Here is a 20080-nt window from a genome sequence, read left to right on the forward strand (position 1 = left end):
ATACCGTTTTTGAATTAATAATAAACTGTATACCTTCCTCCTTATACCTTCCTTCCACCATGTGGAAGAGACTAAAGGCACCAGACTTTCTATATAAACATTACTTTCCTAACCAAAACAAAACTAGAAGTACAAAGTCCTTGTAAACATTTTCAACTATAAATTTAGAAAGATTTAGCCAAAGTTATTAGCATGAGAGCAATGCCAGAACAGATGAACCACTGTCTCTTGGTGCTGATTTAATTGCTGTACAATTAAAAAGTATATCCTTTTTAAACTTCCTCATGCAGGCACAGCATGTATACAGTTCCAATAGGGGACTACAGAGAGTACAATTTCTGGGGAAATTGTGGGGTGTGCTTGCGTCGGTTGCAGATGGGTATGTTTCCAGGCTGTGAATATCAACATCCTGTATTTTTGTACGCCCTTTGACTGGTTAGCTCCTGCGATTCCAACACTGCAGACGTCTAGTAGTTAGCTAGCTCTACAATTTACCGGGGCTTGGTCTGAATCACCAGACTCTCACCAGACTCTCTGAGATGGGCATCACAGGCACTGCACTTCAGTGGATCTTATCCTACCTGTCCAGAAAATCCTACCAGGGGCCCGTACTACGAATCAAGATCAACATGCTCTGGATTACTTTCAGCTACCCGGCTACGCGAAGCCTAACAATCCCAGTTACGATAAGCGGTGCTACAACGGCAGTTATCAACTCTCTAACTCAACCCAGAGCTTTCTAATCTAGAGACGTGCGCGTTCACATAAAGGGGCGGTGTTTGCATCGTATGTCCAATCGCAAACATGGACAAAACAAGAGCCGCATATTTCACGCAGGAGGAGCAGACAATAATCTTACAAACTTTGTCTACTCCTCCTGCGTGAAATATTGTAATACAAACATATCAGGAATACAGACATATAATACAGGCCAAATTCAACAAAGTCGCTGCTGCCAAGCTGGCAGAAAATTGCATACGCTGTAAATGCGTGAGCTACATGACTTATTGAAGAAGTGACCATAATTACACTTGTGCATTCCACAATGTTAAACTTTGTTGCTGTATTATTTTAGTTGCAACCGTGCAGTGGCAAACGATCGTGGGAGCAAATACAAAATAAATATAAAAACATAATTCAAAACGGTAAGTAGCAATAGGCAATACTTGCACATATTTTAAGGCCAACAAGTCTAGAAGGCTGAATTGCCTGAATTAGTCCCTTTTGTAGGATATTGTATAGCTACAAAAGGCCTATAGAACAATGAAATTGCCTGCAGCCAACAGGAAGAAAAATTAGGCAACTTCATGGACTTCATTCCTGCTGAGGAGCTGTCCCTCTCCAGCTATCAGGGTCACCCCATGTAGGAAGGAGAAGGAGGGGGCATTTCTTCAGACCCTGGTGGCAGCAGGTTGGAAGCTCAGGCATATGTATGTTTCAAGTAATCTATGTGACCATGTTCATTCAACAATTAGTAATGAATATTGTAGGAGTGAAATGTATTACTGTTCTCTGCAATGACAGGAAATACAGTGGTGTTGCTGCCTCCACCCACTGTCGTCCCACTGTGCCATACAGAGGTGACAGTGAAACTAATAGTCATACGCCTGTATGTATGCCATATGTGGCTGCTGAATATTGATCAAATATACCATTTACTTTCTCAAGTGGAGGTCCTAGATGATCAGGAAACTGTGTCTGCCTGCTCATCTTGGGGGTACACTTTTGAGTTTTATTTACCACTTGCGACATAGATGCTGAGAGTGTGTGAACGTGTGGCTGTGATTGAAGTGTCTGTATTTACTTACTAATGGTGGTGGTCTCAACATAAGACACAAGTCCTTAAAGTGCTCATTTCAAATATGACTTAATTGATTAAATTGCTATGGTGTAAAACTCAGCAAGAAGAGGAACTTCTTCCTCCCCCTGAGCCTAGGGCCTCCACTTCAAGGCCAAGACAAAGACACAAGGTATAAGCAATGAACCACGGTAGTCAAATGGACACGTTCAACTTTCTCCAAGCGTGCCTTGCAAAGGGACAATGTTCTTCATTTGTTTCAGGTTGGAGCAGACAATGTGAGGGCCCTGTCTAAAAGAACCCTGGAGCTCGATTATAAGAGGCTTTTAATAAAAAAACAAGGCTGGAGACAGAAAAACTGGAATGTGAGAAGAGATAGTACATGACTGAATGAATGACACTAAACACACTGACATATTTTTCTGTGTTCCTAGGGGAGGGAGAACACATGAGAATGTATTTGTTAAACTTTTGTCTACGTTTTGATCTTTTGATAGCTTTTTGTGGCTTTTTTGTTGTGCCTTTTGAATCTTTTGTGGGGGTTTTCACCACTTCTCTCTTTCAATGTCCTATTTATTATTTTTGAAAAATGCTATAAAAGTGAATGAAACATCAAAATTCAATGAAAGTAGTGAAATGATCATTTATGTATCACTTGTGAAGAGCTTTGTACAGATCCCCATTGTTCTTTTTGGTTTGAAAGGTTTTGGTTGAAAGAAAGCCAAATTTCTGATATGGAAATGATTAGGAAATGGGTCAAAGCAACCCAAGGAGAAAAGGGTTAAGGGGAGACACCCCAGTGAATAGGGATAATATATCAACATGAAACCTCCCCAGTTGATAACTAATTGTAGGTCAAAAAATGTTTTCATTACTAGTTTCCTGTAAATGTAGGCCTATTTTTAAATGAGCATATGATTAAAATGTAAAATATGATATAATTTGCATACATTTCCAGAACGGAAATCAGAACAGAGTGAAAAACCTTGTTTCATTTTGTCAACTGTGATGCCACGAGAGGCTACACAGCCCTCAGCGGGACGGCTCAAAATAGTGCGAGGACACCGGGGTTGAACGAAAACAAGGGGTTTATTACTGATCCTCAGAATTAACAAAAAAACCTTAACTCTTGCATACAATGCCAGAAAACTTATACCGCCTCTTCCTTCTGCAGACCTCCTTCTCTTCACCCCACACTGCTTAACTGTGGCTCTCCCTCTTTAACCGAACCCTTTCGGTCATTAGGGTCTGATCAGGCCCAGGTGTGTGGGAATGCCCCGCTTTGAGGGAGGGATGGAGCTCCCCACTCCCCCAGCAGAGGGAGCTATAGCTGCTCAGGGCTGCAGCCACCTCCGGGGAACGTAGCACCCCTCCAGGACCCAGCCTCTCGTGACATCACACAACATATTAGAGTCCAAAGTTTTTACAAAGGCTTTGGACATCTTTTTCATCACTCCATTAATCAGAATATGGTGGCAACAGCCATTAAAGAAAATCAGTTGAAAATTGCACGGCAGACCGTGTTCTTGCTCAGGTTCTCCGCATCACCCACGCTATAAAACTACCCATAGAAAAATAAAAGAACTGTATGCATTCAGTCTGTGGGACTGAGTGCACAGCTTCAATGCATCGCATTGGCAACATACGGCTCAAGAAGCTGGCAATATATGTAATTCCCTCTGCTAAGAATCTATATCTTTCAGAAAGATACTCATGAGGGAATGCGAAAGGGTTTTGTCGGTCTCTAAATGTTCTGGCTCTTCTGAGCGCACCTCTCACTATCCACGCACCAAGCTCCACAGGATCTTCTATGAGCGGTGATGACATGATCGTAAGAATTAGTTAGTGGGCGGGGTTTTTATACCGGTTGATCTCTGATCTCCAACTTAACCTGCTCCCGACCAGGTTAGCCATTCAGCATGTGTTACCATGGCAATCTACCCCGGTAATAAGTGATCCACCGTCGAAGTACAGAAAACCCTGGGTTGAACCTGAAGTTACCTCGCTAACGCCAAATCTTGATTTGTAGTACAGGCGTCAGGTCTCCTGAGGAGGCAAAGTGTCTGGCCCCCGCCAACTCTCCACTGCTTTTTACAGGTACACTCTTGCACTTTTTTGAGGTTTGTGTTGTTTAATTGTAACTTGTTTAACTACATGCTCTTTTAGTTCTTCCCTTTGGCACTTAATTTTGGGTTTTTTTCACAATGTATGCTTAATGTTTGGCTAACCGCAATGTTTGGGGATATCTCGGTGTTATGATCAGTGACCTATGCACTTTTGTAAAGCTCTCTCTTGGAAGTCGCTTTGGATAAAAGCGTCTGCTAAATGAATAACTGTAAATGTAAATGAATCGAGGAGCAAAACGGAGCACAGCTGCCAACTGTAGGTATATGCAGGTACCAACGCTAGTGCTAAATAACTACTTAGCTAGTAGGTACTGTAGGTTCGTAGGTACCTAGCGAAAAGTTACCTCAACTTTCCTAGACTTTTAGCTACGGTGCTAATGCTGAGGGCTCGCTGATATCGTTGTCTGTCTTACTAGAACGTTGTATCTATCCGTCGATGCTAATGTGTGCTGACATTGTGACGTTAAGCTAGCACTGAGTTCCCTTAAGCAACACAAGGCACTTTTTGCCACAAAAACTTAATTCAAGCCTAAACCGTGCAACGGAACGTACATAAAAATACAGGCAACTCAATCAGGACCAATACGAACATTTTGACACCTACGTTGTCCATGTAGTCCAAATATTGAGGGATCCTTAGGGGTGTGGAAATACTAATAATACATATATATGAAAGAGAACAATGGTTTGTGCTCGTCGAAGGCAAGCACACCCCAATGAGACTGGGAGAAGATACAACATCATACAACTCTTCCAGCATGCGACAAGTACTGCTGACGAATGACGTAGGATGTGCTGCAACGGAGAAAAAATACAAATGGATCGGCTCGTGGATCTTAATTTTTCCGATCCCCGATCCAGCTACTTGGTCAATATCGGGGCCGATATCCGATCTTAATATCGGATCAGTGCCCCCCTAATCTAAACCATCCAAGATTACACGTGTGGCAGATAATATTTTTTTTTAAAGATTCCTGCATTAATATAATGCATCATTTGAGTAAGTTGCAGCAGACGCTTTTATCCAGAGAGACTTACAGTAAGTGACTTACAGTTTGTATGATTTGAAATGGTCATTTATTATCACTGTAGCATTTAATCATCACGTCAAACAATTACACTGCACTGAACTGTAGGTAAAGTATAAAAAGGGTCATCCATAAAGCCACCGTTGTAACGTCACAACGGTGGCTCCACCTTTTTTGGCTCTAGTTTGTACCTTTGTCACACCCCAAAATTTGTACATGGCTAATTTGTAAATTTGCTCTGACTTTTCGATAACCTAGCTAGCAATTACAGGGTATTGCGCAATAGCCAAGAAAACCCGCATCTCAATACATTGTACGTCTCCGGGTCTTGCAAGACCGTTCTCGCAAGGATGCTTGCAAGAAAGTTTTTCAAAAGAATGTACTTGCGTTCTCAGCGTTCTTGGCACTTGGTTCAAGTAGCTTGCAAAAAAAACACTGCTGGCAACCTGTTTGAATGGTTTTCAACGGGACAGACAGTAGCAGCATCTCAATATACTGACATTTTTGGTATATTAAACACATAATATCAATTGGTTACTGGTGTGTTGTATTATGTATATGTCTGATACTTTCTTAACATTTATGTGTTACATTAACTTATAACACTAGGCAGCAATATTGTCAAGCAGAGCTAGAAATCGCTATCAGAATCAGTTAGCTAATTTTTGCCGTCGGGGCTTATTTTCCCGATAATGACCGGCGTTCTATACATTATCCCTTACATGCTCAACCCTGATCTTGCCCATGCAACTTAATTTTGCACATGCACTCACATGTTCATTGCTCTTTTCATGCCTTTTATATGCCCTGTCAAAGTTAGGCAGATTTCCAAACCCCACCTTTGACCAAACAACACATCCGTGAGATGGTTTCATTAAGAGGCATGGCCAGCTGTACATTTTCTTTGTCACAGCACTTCCAGTCAGCCAGCTAACTTAGTTATACCAGGAGAACTAAAAATACCTTACTTTGCCCTATCGTATGCACTAAATCAATCTTGGGTGTTAATCTGCAGTTTAATTCTAAGTTTCTCCTCGTAAGGAATACTTTCAAACGGCTTCGCCAAACTCAGGTCGACAATATTAGCATTATCTGCCATCATGTGCAGTTTGCTAGCTGACTAGTTCACCCCTACAACACTACTAATCATTTTTTGAAATAGCAATAGGTAGCAAGAAAGTTAATACAAAGAAATAGGTTGCAGCAGTTTGTCTTTCAACTACAGTTGCAAAATCCGCGATGGGACTGAGCTTGAATGGCTTCTGCGACTTTTTATAGTACATCGCTGTCAATCATTTATCCAATGACCATATAGTTTCGAAGCACTGAAAAAAACTGTTCAAAGCAGACCCATTGAAGTCCATGGAAGCTGAGCTTCAACTAGGGAGGACAAACTCGTTTGAGCGTTTTTCCTGAAATATGTTTTAATAGTTATTCCTAGGGAAATTATGGAATTAAAATTACATATTAACGATAATAAAATACTTGTGCACAATAATATCAACAATATTTGCTAAATGTATACGTTTAAGGTTTTTAATTTACCTCAAAGCTTCCGTTAATCAGCAGTTTGTGAAAAAGAGGCTAGTTTCATTACAGTGACTTTTTAGACTATCATGTTAGCTGATTAGCCAGTATGAGTTAGATATGTATACAGTTACATTAACAAACCTCTTGTTTGTAAAATATTTTGTCTTAAATACGATGGGAACACATTACATTAACCATCTAAAATGCCCGACACGCCAAATGTTGGCTGTTTATCATGTTTATTATGTTTTTTTCCGTTCTTGTGTTCTTGCGAACTCGTTTGACGTCATCTTTCATTGCCAAAGTACAGTTCCAATCCAAAGAACACAAGTCACCAAGAGCGCCAAAAATACCCGGAAAATGTTCTTGATACGCCCCTTTTATCGAGGATGCATCGGATGGTGACTTGACCAGCGAGAACGCTTCTGATTCCCCAGAAGTCATCGCAAGATGTCAAGCGAGGCGGACAAACCTCACAACTGTAATTTTTTACTTTTCACATTTCAGCTAAACAGTACTTGTAAATCAGCATCTGAATTAAAATGTGACAAGAAATAGGCAGTGTAGTCCCTGAAAATGTTCTTATTTTATTGATGAAACGGCTAATTTGTAAATTTGCTCCGACTTTTTGATAACCTAGCTAGCATCTCCGTGCAGACACTAGTTAACATTAGGGATGGAGATTTGAACAGATTTCACTATTCGAATAGTATCCGGATAATCTATTTTTGTTAATGTGGTTCCGTTATGTAATTAGCCTGACGTGACGCAAAGCATACAGTAAACGCATGAGCCACCACACATTCTGGCAATAAATACTGTTAAGCTATTAGATTAAATAGGGGTTGAATAAAGAAAACAAATGAAAGATCAATTTATCAACATGACAAAAAGACAATGAACTTGAAAAAACGCTGCGTCTTCAGACATAGGCTCTTAATTTGGCAAAAAAGCGATTAGCCTATTATTATGTGAAATAAAAAGTAGGCTACATTGGACTACATTAAACACATTGGGTAGGCTATCCTCGATAAAAACGAAAGACACATGTAGAAATATTGCATATTAACTTGGATATTAACTTGGAACCGGAATCCTATAGGATACGGTGCGCCACCACAGAATGCAAACATAAACAGCCGATTACGCTAGCTCTACATGGCTACTGGTAAGAAAATAAATAACAACTGCATTAGCCATACGCATTTTTATTCAGGAAAATGAGCATGTAAACATGCTCAGGGGAGAGGCGAGTACGGAGTCGATTTACGAGCAGGCCGGCGTAAAAAAGACTGCAGGAACTGAGGTTGCTGCGAGGTACTGCTTAGCCAGGAAACTATGCTTCTTGTAGCACCAAATGAAAGGAGACTGGCAGCCGAACGCAGGCGTAGCCTACCTCTTGTACCTTCTTTTTTTACCTGTTTTGATGGTTTTAATCATTTCTAATGTCACAACTATTAAAATTCACGACGCAACGGTTTTTCATTAAAACATTTTTTTTAATTAAACTACGCTCATAAGTATTCGAAATAAGTATTCGAATACTAACTTACTTTAGGATATCCGGATATTCGATTAACCACGCCCATCCCTAGTTAACATTAGGTACTGTAAGTTAGCAAGGGACAGAAAACGTAAAATTACAGATAGAGGGACCATTTTTTAACTTTGTTATCTATTTTTGTAGTTAGTCAGTGTTATCATAATGCTGCAAGTCCAGGAAAACCCTAACCATCTCAATTCATTCTCGTTCCTTGCGTCCTTGCAAGACCATTCTCGCAAGGACGCTTGCAAGAACGTTCTTCAAAAGAATGTACTTGCGTTCTCAGCGTTCTTCGGATTGATAAACAGCCGTTGTCTTTTTTTGTCAAGCGTCCCTGAAGCTCAGATTCCAAGTCGGCGTTCCATGAAGGTATCTCGTTGCAGTGAATGGGTGCGGGCACTCATCGGGCATAAACTCAAATATCTAAAAAGTCCCAACTGGAAAATGTTTCACAGTCCTGTAGAATAAATGTTCCTCAACAGATTGACATCAAGTTAAGATTGTGGCATTGAAGTTCAGGTTAGTAGCCAAGGGTGTAAAGACCACTCTGCTAATTGCAGACGTCTTAATTGTTGAAACCCCAGTGCCACATACGGGATGGTATTCACACAGACATTGGCTCTAATTTGAGTGAGTTTGTTTCATCAATTGAAATGTCACTTTTGACTCAAGTAGTAGGGGTGCTAGCTTGTCTGTGCTATAGCTTCCTAAACAACTATGGAATTCTATGTTTGAGTTTTTGGGTGGATTTGCTTAAATAGCGACACCACATCTGTGTTGTGTCACACACTAGATAAACACCAGTGCAACTGCAGTGATGGTAGCTACTAGGGGTGGAACAATATATTGTGGAACAATATATCGCAATACAAACATTTAACAATATGTATTGTAGAGTTATGGCAATATTTTTATAATATGACGTCCATTAGATCCTATTGGTTGAGCTACCAGCGCACAACCTACTATGCACCTGTGTCATGCGTGCATTCATTGCATTCACAGAAATCGCTTGAACTGAGTTCACTAAATTGTACAACAAAGAAAACTAGAGAGGGCACAATTTCTGAGGAAATTGTAGGGTGTGCTTGCTGGCTTCGGTTGTAGAGGGGTCCGTTTTTTAATAACATTTTTTAAACTGCATAGAGCTGTCCCCACTTAGTCGACTAGTCGATTTTCTGGGGTGCGTTTACTATCAAAATAACGATCCATCGTTATTTCTTACGTGTTTCCCAAACATGCTCGTAAGGAGAGCCATTGTACGCGTCTCTTAAGTTGCACTTAACACGACGCTGTCCATTGTACTGAAATGTGAATCTTCTGACGCAACTTTAAGACTTTAAAATTAAAACGTTAACCAAAATATTTAACGGATTATGGTACAAAAAAAATATTTTTTGTCGCTATAGAAAACTTTACATTTATTGTAGGCTCCTTATTTGAGTACTTATCAATGTACATTGTATGATGCTACATGAAGGCAAAGACAATAATGTGAACGTGCAAACTATGCTGCATCTGAGTTTTACACCGGTGTTAAGACCCTGCAATCAGCGACACAGGATGCTAAATACCAATAGGAGGTCTTGGAAATTAAGTGGGCTTGTCTCCAAATTGAGGTGAGGAAGCTCTTGTTTGAAGAAATGAAGTTCACAAGGCCCTCCATTTCTGTGCCTAGTCTTCTGCCCAATCAAAAAGGTAGTGTCAAATTTAGGTTACCTTATAGCCTAAGCATACAATGTTTATTTAAAGGGGCGATTGATTTCAAAACTGATTTTACCTTGTCATAGTTGAATAACGACAGTTTGGTGGGTAAACTGAACATACCGTGAATATCAAAGTCCATTGACACCTCTTTCCTATTCAAATCTCAAAAAGAAAAAATTTGGCTGTAAAACGCTAGCTTTTCAACAAAGCTACCGGTCCTACGTAGGACCGGTGATCGCCTTCTTATTGGCTCTGGTCTGTATCTTTGTCACGCCCCAGAATTTACATCCAGACCAGCCCGAGGTAGTGTCTATCTCCGATATTAGTTTAGCTGCGCGCTGCTCTGTGTAAGCTACATATAAGGAATTACAAAGAAGAACGTTTTGAATTATAACAAGGATATTGAAAGAGGACCACAGTCGTAAATGCTGTGTTCCAGGCTGTAGCCTACAGGGAAGGCTAACACTCACAGTCTTCCCAAGGAGCCAAACATTCGACTAGCTAGCTAGCACATAGACTGCAGATCACTAAGGTTTACATCAGTTACACTTTATGCCTATTGTATAAGTCAACCCCCATAACTAAATCAATCTTGCCACACCCTTGCACCTAGTATTGTTGTATATAAACTAGTGCTGTCAGTTTAACGCGTTATTAACGGCGTTAACGCAAACCCAAATTAACGGCGTCAATTATTTTATCGCGCGATTAACGCTCTTTTTGGCCTAGCAAACTTTGTCGTTTTTTTCACATGCTGTTGCAACAACTACCGACCTTAGAAAAACTACAACACCACACCGGATCTAGCTAGACCGGAAACAAAACAACAGGCACGCCAAACACTCGTTTGGCTTGCGAGCTGGCTAAAGAGTAGTAGCAGAGCCCGTTTACGGATATTAGACATTCTCTGGTAGTAGGCTAACGTTACGTTTTGAGTGGATGACGAGCGCGAGATGCCGAAATGGATGCCAATAAGACTCTGAATGGAAAGTTTGCTTTTAAAAAGTTGCCAAATGGTTCTATTGACAAGACCAGTGATCTGTGTGTTTTGTCGTTGTAAACTGAGCTATCATCGCAGCACGTCCAGTCTGAAATACCACTTGATGGCCAAGCACACAGCTGATGCGAATTCTCTGCCCCCTCGTCAAAGACAGGCGATTGCAATGTTGTTTTCAATAAAAAAAATATTTGCACAAAGCAATCCGAACCACTTTTCTATGTTGATAAGAGCATTAAAATTTGAAAAAAGATTGGGACAAAAAGAAATCAGGGACATTTAGAATAGATAAAAATGTGCGATTAATTGTGATTAATCGCGAGTTAACTATGACATTAATGCGATTAATCACGATTAAATATTTTAATCATTTGACAGCACTAATATAAACTAATAATTATTATATCAGCAGACTAGGCCGGCAGACAATGACTTTACCACTTTACCAGACAAGCTGTCCCACATTACCTGAAAATGCTGCCTGAGTGAGAGAGGGGATCATGTTATGTTTGAAAGTGTGTAGCTTCTAAAATATTGTGTATTCCCATTTCATTCCAGCATGAAAATGTTCCTAAGCCCTAAAACGATTTACAAAAACAGCACTGGGGCAAGTTAACAGTTATTTTGTAAGTCTACTGGAGCCTCTACCAAAAAGAGTCCCACATTACCTGAAATCACCCTATGTATATATATACACCTTTTTTCTCCCCCAACCCAACATATTTTTGTCCTGTTTCCGCAAAGCAATAAAGTAAGGCTACTTAAAGACACCTTACACTCAAAATATGTTCTAAATGGTAAAAATGCTGCCAATTAATAATTGACGTAACACCTTATTGTAAATGGTCAGTAGCCTAGCCTATCGATAAAGGTTGGCCACTCTGAAGCATGTACACTGCCTGCTTCATTTGATCTTAATAGGCTAAGCATTCTGCAGCAAACAAAAAAAATAAACCCCAATTTGTATTAATTAAAACTACTTCAGCATAATAATGCACCTTAAATACAAACCTGAGCAAGGGCAGAAATCGCTACCGAATCAACAGACGTGCAATTTAGCTAGCAGGGGAAGAATACATACAACGAAAATCACCAGTTAACTTGATTTAAACATGCAAGGACTATATACTTATACAATAACAGGCTCACAAACTGACAACATAAGTTATAGGCTATGACTTACAGTTCTCAAAGACGCACACACACAATCTCAATTGCGTTGTCAAGCGCGTGTCCTTGCAATTCTCCGACATGCATTCTAACAATCACTGCTGATAAGACGGACAAAAATGTTGTACAGCCTGATATCTGATACCGTGGCGGCAGAAATGTTGCCATAGAGGAAACACTGCACTATATATTATCATTCCAGGTTAAGAATACCAATGGAGGCTGCGTTTGAAATCATAAATCAAACTTTTGTCAGCATTTTGAGTGGAAATTCTATTTGCATTTCTACAGGTGTATTTGTGCACGTCAGGCTGGCCCTCGCAGCGGAATGACAGTTCAGTGCCCACTCTGTCCATTCGCGCACCTCACAGTTGCGTATTGTTCAGACAAGAAGACACGCTTATCAACTCGATTACTATTGATCAAAACAGAACGAGGGTTCGGCTGTAGCCTTCTTGAAACATGCTGTTGAGAACATATTCGCTGACATGCATTGCACGACTTTTTTTGCCTTTGGCGCTCGGGATTTGTCATTGGCGCTCAGGAAAACGGCTGTGGCGCGCGCCAAAATGTTCTCTATGCAGGAAAAACCCTGGTTATTAGCAATGCTAACGTGTCCTGTATATAGCATAGGTAGAAAGCTAAATTCGTTTCTACACACATAAAATGACTCATAGGGGCATAGAAGAGCAGCTGGGCCATTGTCAACCCAACCAATGTTACATACCATATTCGGAGACCTTAAGGAACAATGTGAAATACCAACAACAAAAAAACAGTCAATTGCCCCTTTAAATTAAGTAAATTAATAAAATAATTCAAGCTAAATGAAACCCAACTCCCCATATGGAGCACAAAAGATAAAGACAAAAGAGGAAAGACAAAAGTAACAAGTAGTTGCCAAACTGAAACTACAGAAGGAAACGTCATTTTCTCTCCACTCCAATGATGCGGCAGCTAGCACAAGTGCTGCTCAGTCAGTGAAGTTTGGCTAGCAACAGCAGCTAGGCTAGCTTGCTCGTAGCACAATTTACCGGGGTCAGCTTCTCCACGCAGGGCTCTAGACTGAGACCAAATTTGCCATTGTTACTGACAATGATCTCTTCCAGCAAACTTTTTTTTGAATTACCCCCTAAATAAATGTCAAGCTTATTTACAGATGGTACTGTTTGAATTGCAATTCCATCTGAAATACTGCCGTTGATCAATGTTACAATAGCTTGTTTCAAATGGGGTTCTTAATGATTTAATGCAATATGAGTAGCCTAAATGGTTGAAAATATCACTAGAAGGGAAAAACTTAAGGTGACAGAGTCATAGAGGTTAGGACCGTTTTACACCGGATTGCTCAATATCTTTAGTTTGATCCAACTTTTACACTGAGGCTGCTATAGCTTATCAATATTCCCTCTTGCAGGGGAAGTAAAAAGACAACCGTTTCATTCTACACTTCACTTTTTGTATTTTGAATTGTAAATGAGCAGCAACAAATGTGTGCTTTTAAATCTATGCAATGTTCATAAATAGTAAGTACGCATTTTTATATAAAATATACAGAAATATCAGTTGTAAAAATTACAGTTAATAAACAGACTCATCAGCAACCAACGCTAGCAAGCACACCCTACAAATTCCCCAGAAATGTTACCCTCTAGTTATTATTATTATATTAATAATTATTATATGGATTGAAAAGAGTGAGAATAGGAGTAAAGGGGGGCCCTATGCCAGTCTTTGCCTGGGGCCCCAAAATTACTAAATCCGCCACTGATATTAGCTTTTACATTACATTTCATATCACAAAGTAAAATGATACTTGGCCTCTTTGCTTGTGGTGTTTCTGCAGCTGCCTTTCAGTAAAGCTATAGTTTGACTAGCTATCTCCCAGAATTTTACGAGCTTCTAAAAGAATGTTCTGCTACAGGTAGTCAAGTGTGTTTTCGTGACGTTTAGGGCTGTCCCTGACTAAGATTTTTTGGGTCGACCAATACTCGACTAAAACGTCTGAAAATCAACTAATCGGAATTTGAAACGCTTTTTTTTTTTCACAAGAAAAAAAACTGACAAACATTTTCCCGATCTGACTCAATGGCTGCTGGAAATTGCAGATTCAGCCGCTAATAGCCTACTAATAATAAGACTCGTATCACCAGTCCTGTTGTAACCGAATGCTGATGGTATTTAGTATCTCTTACAATGTACTACAAATTAAAAATATTGTTTGTTTACCATGCAAATCAGCGCGCTATTCGCTGCCTGAAAAAGGGCAGCATGCAAACTTATGTAGAAGCCGGGTGGGGAACGGTGCAACAGAGAAAGATTGTGTTTTGTCTTGGCCGGAGAAGATGATGACTTTTGATTTAAATGTGATACTTATATTAGGCATATTCATTTTTCAACCCAGCGCGTGTTAGCATGAGCAAAGTAGGACAACTTATGGTTTTCAGGTGGTAGGCTACATCATATTCAACGTTGAACTATACTAAAATAAACCGTTTATGGAAACAACAAGTTTTTTGAGTCACCCGGTACTTTGTAATTGTACTGTAAATTAAAGGCTGCAATACCACAGATTTCTTTGCCATTTTGCCTAATAACACCGACAAAGTAGGCTATGGTAGAGTTTGTAGTTTGGCAGCCAAATGTGCCTGTGCCGTGTGCAAAAACAAAGCACAGATTAACAAAAGGGAAAACAATAACACATTTTCTTTTAACTATATGTTTTTGGAGTTGCTTTATTTGTCTAATAATCTACAATTTCTGTAGAACATTTCTTTAATTCTGCAATGGTGACACTTAAGCCCTACTTAAATTAGTAAGTAAGACTTTATTTATATAGCACATTTCATACAGGAATTGCAGCTCAAGGTGCTTTACATAAAATCAACAAAAACAATAATACAAGTGAAACATATAACAAAACACATGCACTCTCGCACAGTCTGTGGTTTACCAATTAAAATAAAACAAAAATAAAGTACAATTATAATAATATTAACTAGAAAATAACAAAATACAATAACTCAATAAAATAGATCAAATTTAACACATAAGCAACAGTGCAAGTCAAACACAAGCCGCAATCTTTGCGGGAAAACAAAGCAAATCTATAAAAACAATAATATAACTACTAAAAGTTGTAAAACCTTCTGAGATAAAAATTAAATGCTTAGGTAAAAAGGTAGGTTTTAATTTGTCTTTTAAAAATGTCTAGCGTATTTACTTCCCTAATATTTATGGATAATTTATGGAAAAAATTTAAAATAAATGTGTTGAGCTGTAGTAAATAGGTAGTCCTGAAAGACTAGTGATCAGGGATTTACAAATGTGCGCTTGCGCAACCTCACCGACAGGAGAGTTGAGCCCTCGAAAATGAAAAACAAAAGGTTAATAGAATGTAGAGTTTTTAACAAGTCATGGACTTCTAAGTATTTAGTAGTTTAGTGAGGTCAAAGTCAAAGCTGTGTTTTTAGTTTTGGAGAACAGGTCGCTGTGTCGAAGGATTATAATTTGATTCGGCACTAAGCGACTAAAGAAAAAACGCGGCCATAATAAGAACTTGACTGATTCAGTGGGCGCGGGCTGATGGTTAATGGTTTGCTAGTTAAACTACAGGTCCCTGCTCATCACCTGTCAGCTGTTCTTTGCATATCACCGTCAGACATTCAGACAGATTTCGATGCACTTGCCCACTGGATTCCTCTCACAGAACAAAATTATCTGGAAAAAAGTATTGCTTTTTGTGTAAAGTTGATCAATTGCATATCTTTAACATACTGCATTATAACTTTTCATGGTTTGTGAAGATGAACTAGTTACAAATAAAATGAAACACTGATGTAATGATTATTTTAGTTTTTACTGTTACTTCGAGTCTTTTCCTAGTTGACCAACATGTAAAAATATTTATATAAAAATATACAGAATATCCTTATGCTTCTGATAACCAGTAGCAGCTAATCAAAATATATACTTTAGTGCTTTTTACAATGGGGAGAAATGAATAGTGAGCAGAATTAAGTTCAAGTTATTGTTGATGCGGCCCTCCAACACATTTCAAGTTTCTCATGTGGCACCTTGTCAAAATTAATGGTCTATCCCATGAGTTACGGAGCTGGGCCATGGAGCTAACCCATGGAGCTGGGATTTTGATGCTAGGGAGAGTGTGGCAAGCTGGTTTAGCCAAGGCCAAAGGACAAGAAAGCCAAATTACAGGTATTGGCCATCTGAAGGGCATGCGACAGCAAGAGGGGACCCGCTATAAGACTTTGAGCCATAAAATGTTAAGTCAGTAGCATTTTCTATTTTGAAATGTTTTATTTTGCTTGCAATGTTTTAGTTTGGCAGCTCAGTGAAGCACTGATCATAAGATTTTAATTTTTATATACAATTTCATTGTGCTTCCAATAAAACCAATATTTACCTACACCTTTATTCTTGTTTAAGATCATTTATATAATATATATTAATGTATATGGAGCGTGATAAAAAGGTGACCTTGAAATTGTGGCGACGCAAGGAAAAATTTGGGCGCACCTAAATTTTGTGCTGGTGCACCCAAATAAAAAAGTTAGGCGCACCAGTGCAACCAAGGGAAAAAGTTAGTCTGGAGCCCTGTCATGTGTTCTCCCTTCCCTAGGAACACAGAAAAATATGTCGGTGTAACCAAGTTTATTTTCATGTACTATCTCTTCTCATATTCCAGTTTTTCTGTCTCCAGCCTTGTTTTTTAAATAAAACCCTCTTATAATCGAGAAACAGGGTTCTTTTATACAGGGCCCTCACATTGTATGCTCCAACCTGAAACAAATAAAGAACGTTGTCCCTTTGCAAGGCACACTTGGAAAAAGTCAAAGCTGTCCATTTGACTATTGTGTTTCAAGGTTCATTGCTTATGCCTCGTGTCTTTGTCTTGGCCTTGAAGTGGAGGCCCTAGGCTCAGGGAGAGGAAGAAGTTCCTCTTCCTGCTGAGTTTAAAACCATAGCAATTTAATTAATTGAGTCATATTTGACATGAGCATTTAAAGGACTTCTGTCTTATGTTGAGACTACCACCATTAGTAAGTAATTACAAACACTTCAATCACACCCACACATTCACACTCTCTCACCATCTGTGTTGCCAGTGTTAAATAAAACTCAAAAGTGTACCCCCAAAATGCTCTCTGAGCAGGCAGACACAGTTTCCTTATCATCTAGGACCTCCACTTGAGAAAGTAAATGGTATATTTGATCAATATTCAGCAACCACATATGGTAAACATACTGGCGTATGACTATTAGTTTTGCTGTTACAAGGATGGAAATTACATATTATGTTCACCGGTCACTGTGGCTGGTGGATTTTAAAATCTGCCAGCCACTCAATGTTTTTACCAGACACTTTCTCATTTTTAACCGACAATGTGTAACTGCATGTGAAAATTAATACTACAAGATCTACAATACTTAAGCAGTTTATTTAATCTCAAGTCTTAATGAAACACTTTTCTTGACAGCGATCAGTTATACATAGCAACGGTCTGTTATTGAAACATATTGACCATAGACCGTTTGATGAATGTTGAGGGAGAGGAGTGGGACAAGAGAGAGGAGTTAGAATGTGTGGTGGCGCTCAGAGAAGGACCAGAGCTAGGGCAATACTGTAAATGGAAGCTAAATTGCATATTTATTGTCCTGTTGCAAATGAAGCCTTTACTGCAGCAATTATGTTTCTGTCTTCTTTTTTTCAATACAGTAATTCTACAAAGCTACTCTGAGATGGATCATTCAAAAAACTTTAAACTAGCCTTGCTTTGCCTTCAATTCAAATCAATTATGTTAACAGGGAACTTTGCCATCCAGTAATACGTGACTTATCAGTGTATTTATAAGCCCAAAGTAGGCTTTACAGCACACTAGGACTACACCACACAATGGCGTATTTATTGTTGCTGCAAAATGTTGCAGATCGTTCCCTGAGGAGGGATCACATCTTCCTTGACCATACCGATTTATTTAAAGAGAACGACGAGTAGGCTACCTGTTGGAACGCTTTAGGCTACCAAGAGCGGTCCTCATGGATATTTGTAACAGTCAACTGATTTCTATGTTTTTTTGCTTAAGAATTTAGATTAAAGTTAAACCATTTATTTTTTCATTACATACGTTCTGCGCACTTCTCCAGATACAGCGTTCACTGCATGAGTAATTGCATACCATGCATCGGTTTTATTTACTGCTTTGTATCCACAGCTGACGCTATTAAATATGATCTAGTTTGTCGCTAACTTCTTGCAGCTGTACCTCCACTTACATAACATTTACATGTATTCATTTAGCAGACGCTTTTATCCAAAGCGACTTTCAAAAGAGAGCTTTACAAAGTGCATAGGTCACTGATAAAAACAACAAGATAGCCCCAAAGCATTGCGGGTAGCCAAAACAAGAAGCACACATTGTGAACAACCAAAAAATAAGTGCCAAAGGGAAGAACCATAAGAGCAAGTTGCAATTAAACAACAATTAAAGAAGATGAACCTCTAAGTGCAAGTGTACCTGTAGAGAAAAATATTACTTAAGAATTATTATTATGTTTTTAATTTCTGACACTGATTTCTCTGAGTGTGCACACGGCCCTGCCATAACATGCCCTTTTATGGGAATTAACGGGGCGTTTACCTATGCTAAATAGGAGCAACGGGGCACAAGCTTTCAACTCACGAAATATTGGGATTCATCATTCTAAGAACACACCTGCGAACGATTCTGCTGTTTAAGAACACTTCATGAATTACACATTGATTTTTCTTAGGAACCTTCTTAAGAACAAATTTAAGAAATAACTTAGGAAGATATTGGTGAATGAGGCCCATTGTCTGCTCCTCCTACGTGAAATATGCGGCTCTTGTTTTGTCCATGTTTGCAATTGGACATACGGTGCAAACACCGCTCCTTTGTGTGAACGCGCATGTCTCCAGATTGGAAAGATCTGGGTTGAGTTAGAGAGTTGATAACTGCTGCCGTTGTACCGCTTATCGTGATTGCAATTGTTAGGCTTCGCGTAGCCGGGTAACTGAAAGTAATCCAGAGCATGTTAATCTTGATTCGTAGTACAGGCCCCAGATGTCGGACTCGGCTCACAAGTCAGAATTGAGGTAGGCTAAGAAAACTTTACTAAACTAAAGTATGTTTCTAAATGATAGGCCTACCGATCATCTTATTTTTTACTAAAACAAATACAATATTACATGAACCAAAAATATATATATGTTGCATTAACTATAGATGTCCCTGCCAAAGCTGATATCAAACTTTCATCCCTGAATTGTTGTATAGTGGGTTAAGCAAGGGGAGTTTCTATAACCTTGTAGGCTAGTGCATTTTGCACAATACACTTGAAAGAAAAAAAGGTATATGAATAGCGGCCTGTGCCCCAGTAGAGTTTTAAGTCTAACAACGCCCCTGGCTGAACTTCCCTTGCAGTCTTAAAGAAATCGCCACTGATGCACTCACTGCCGTTCATAGAGGATAGTGAGTGAGTGAGTGAGCGAGTTTCGCGGCGGTTTCACACACACGGAAGCTATCGAAGTCATACAATACAACACACTAGCGATTTAATGCTGTTCCAGTGTTAATTACTACAGCGGCCACGTTGTCTTGACCTAAACTGATTTTCGAGTCCGACACAACAAAATAAAACTTACCGTTTCAGCCATTTTCTTCTTCTATGAATTTGATTCTTCTTCTTCTTTTAGTGTTATGGCAAATTGCCATACATTTAAAAGGTGCATCACCGCCACCTACTGTTCGGGAGTGTAGATAGTACGAGTGCGAGTGGGGTTGGTTGCCGGTGTTACGTCCCAACTGGTTCCCCAGCTGTGCGTGCACCTATCAGTCTCCGCTGTGTGCACCTATCAGTCGCCTCTATCACCAGATTCGTCACAAATTCACAAACATATTACTGGCGATTTTCAAGTCGGATCTCATATTTGCTGCGGCAAATATGAAAGTAGGCCTATGGGCTATGTGCACACTACATTAAACTACCATTCGCGACAAAATAAATGGAGAAAAAATAAAACATTTGCAGGCTCGCATGAAGTGGGATTCGATCGCACTGATGCAAAAAAACGTACACACAAAAGTCAGTTGACTTACGCCGCGAGCTGCACCAGCTCTGACTAAGTGGCCAACTGGTTA

General features: G+C 39.4%; 1 protein-coding gene across 1 annotated transcript in view; it reads right to left on the reverse strand.

Moving 5' to 3' along the window:
- nfatc2ip (nuclear factor of activated T cells 2 interacting protein) overlaps window positions 1-19721 on the reverse strand; it is a 68134-nt gene extending 48413 nt beyond the window's left edge. Inside the window, exon 1 of the mRNA XM_084678908.1 lies at window positions 19585-19721. Coding sequence (XP_084535034.1) covers window positions 19585-19596 — 12 coding nt within the window. The 5' untranslated portion in view covers window positions 19597-19721. The remainder of the gene's footprint in view (window positions 1-19584) is intronic.
- Between the last annotated feature and the right edge of the window lie 359 nt (window positions 19722-20080).

Source organism: Hypomesus nipponensis, chromosome 17 (genome assembly GCF_054491055.1).
Source record: "Hypomesus nipponensis isolate SF chromosome 17, ASM5449105v1, whole genome shotgun sequence".
Lineage (NCBI taxonomy): Eukaryota > Metazoa > Chordata > Actinopteri > Osmeriformes > Osmeridae > Hypomesus > Hypomesus nipponensis.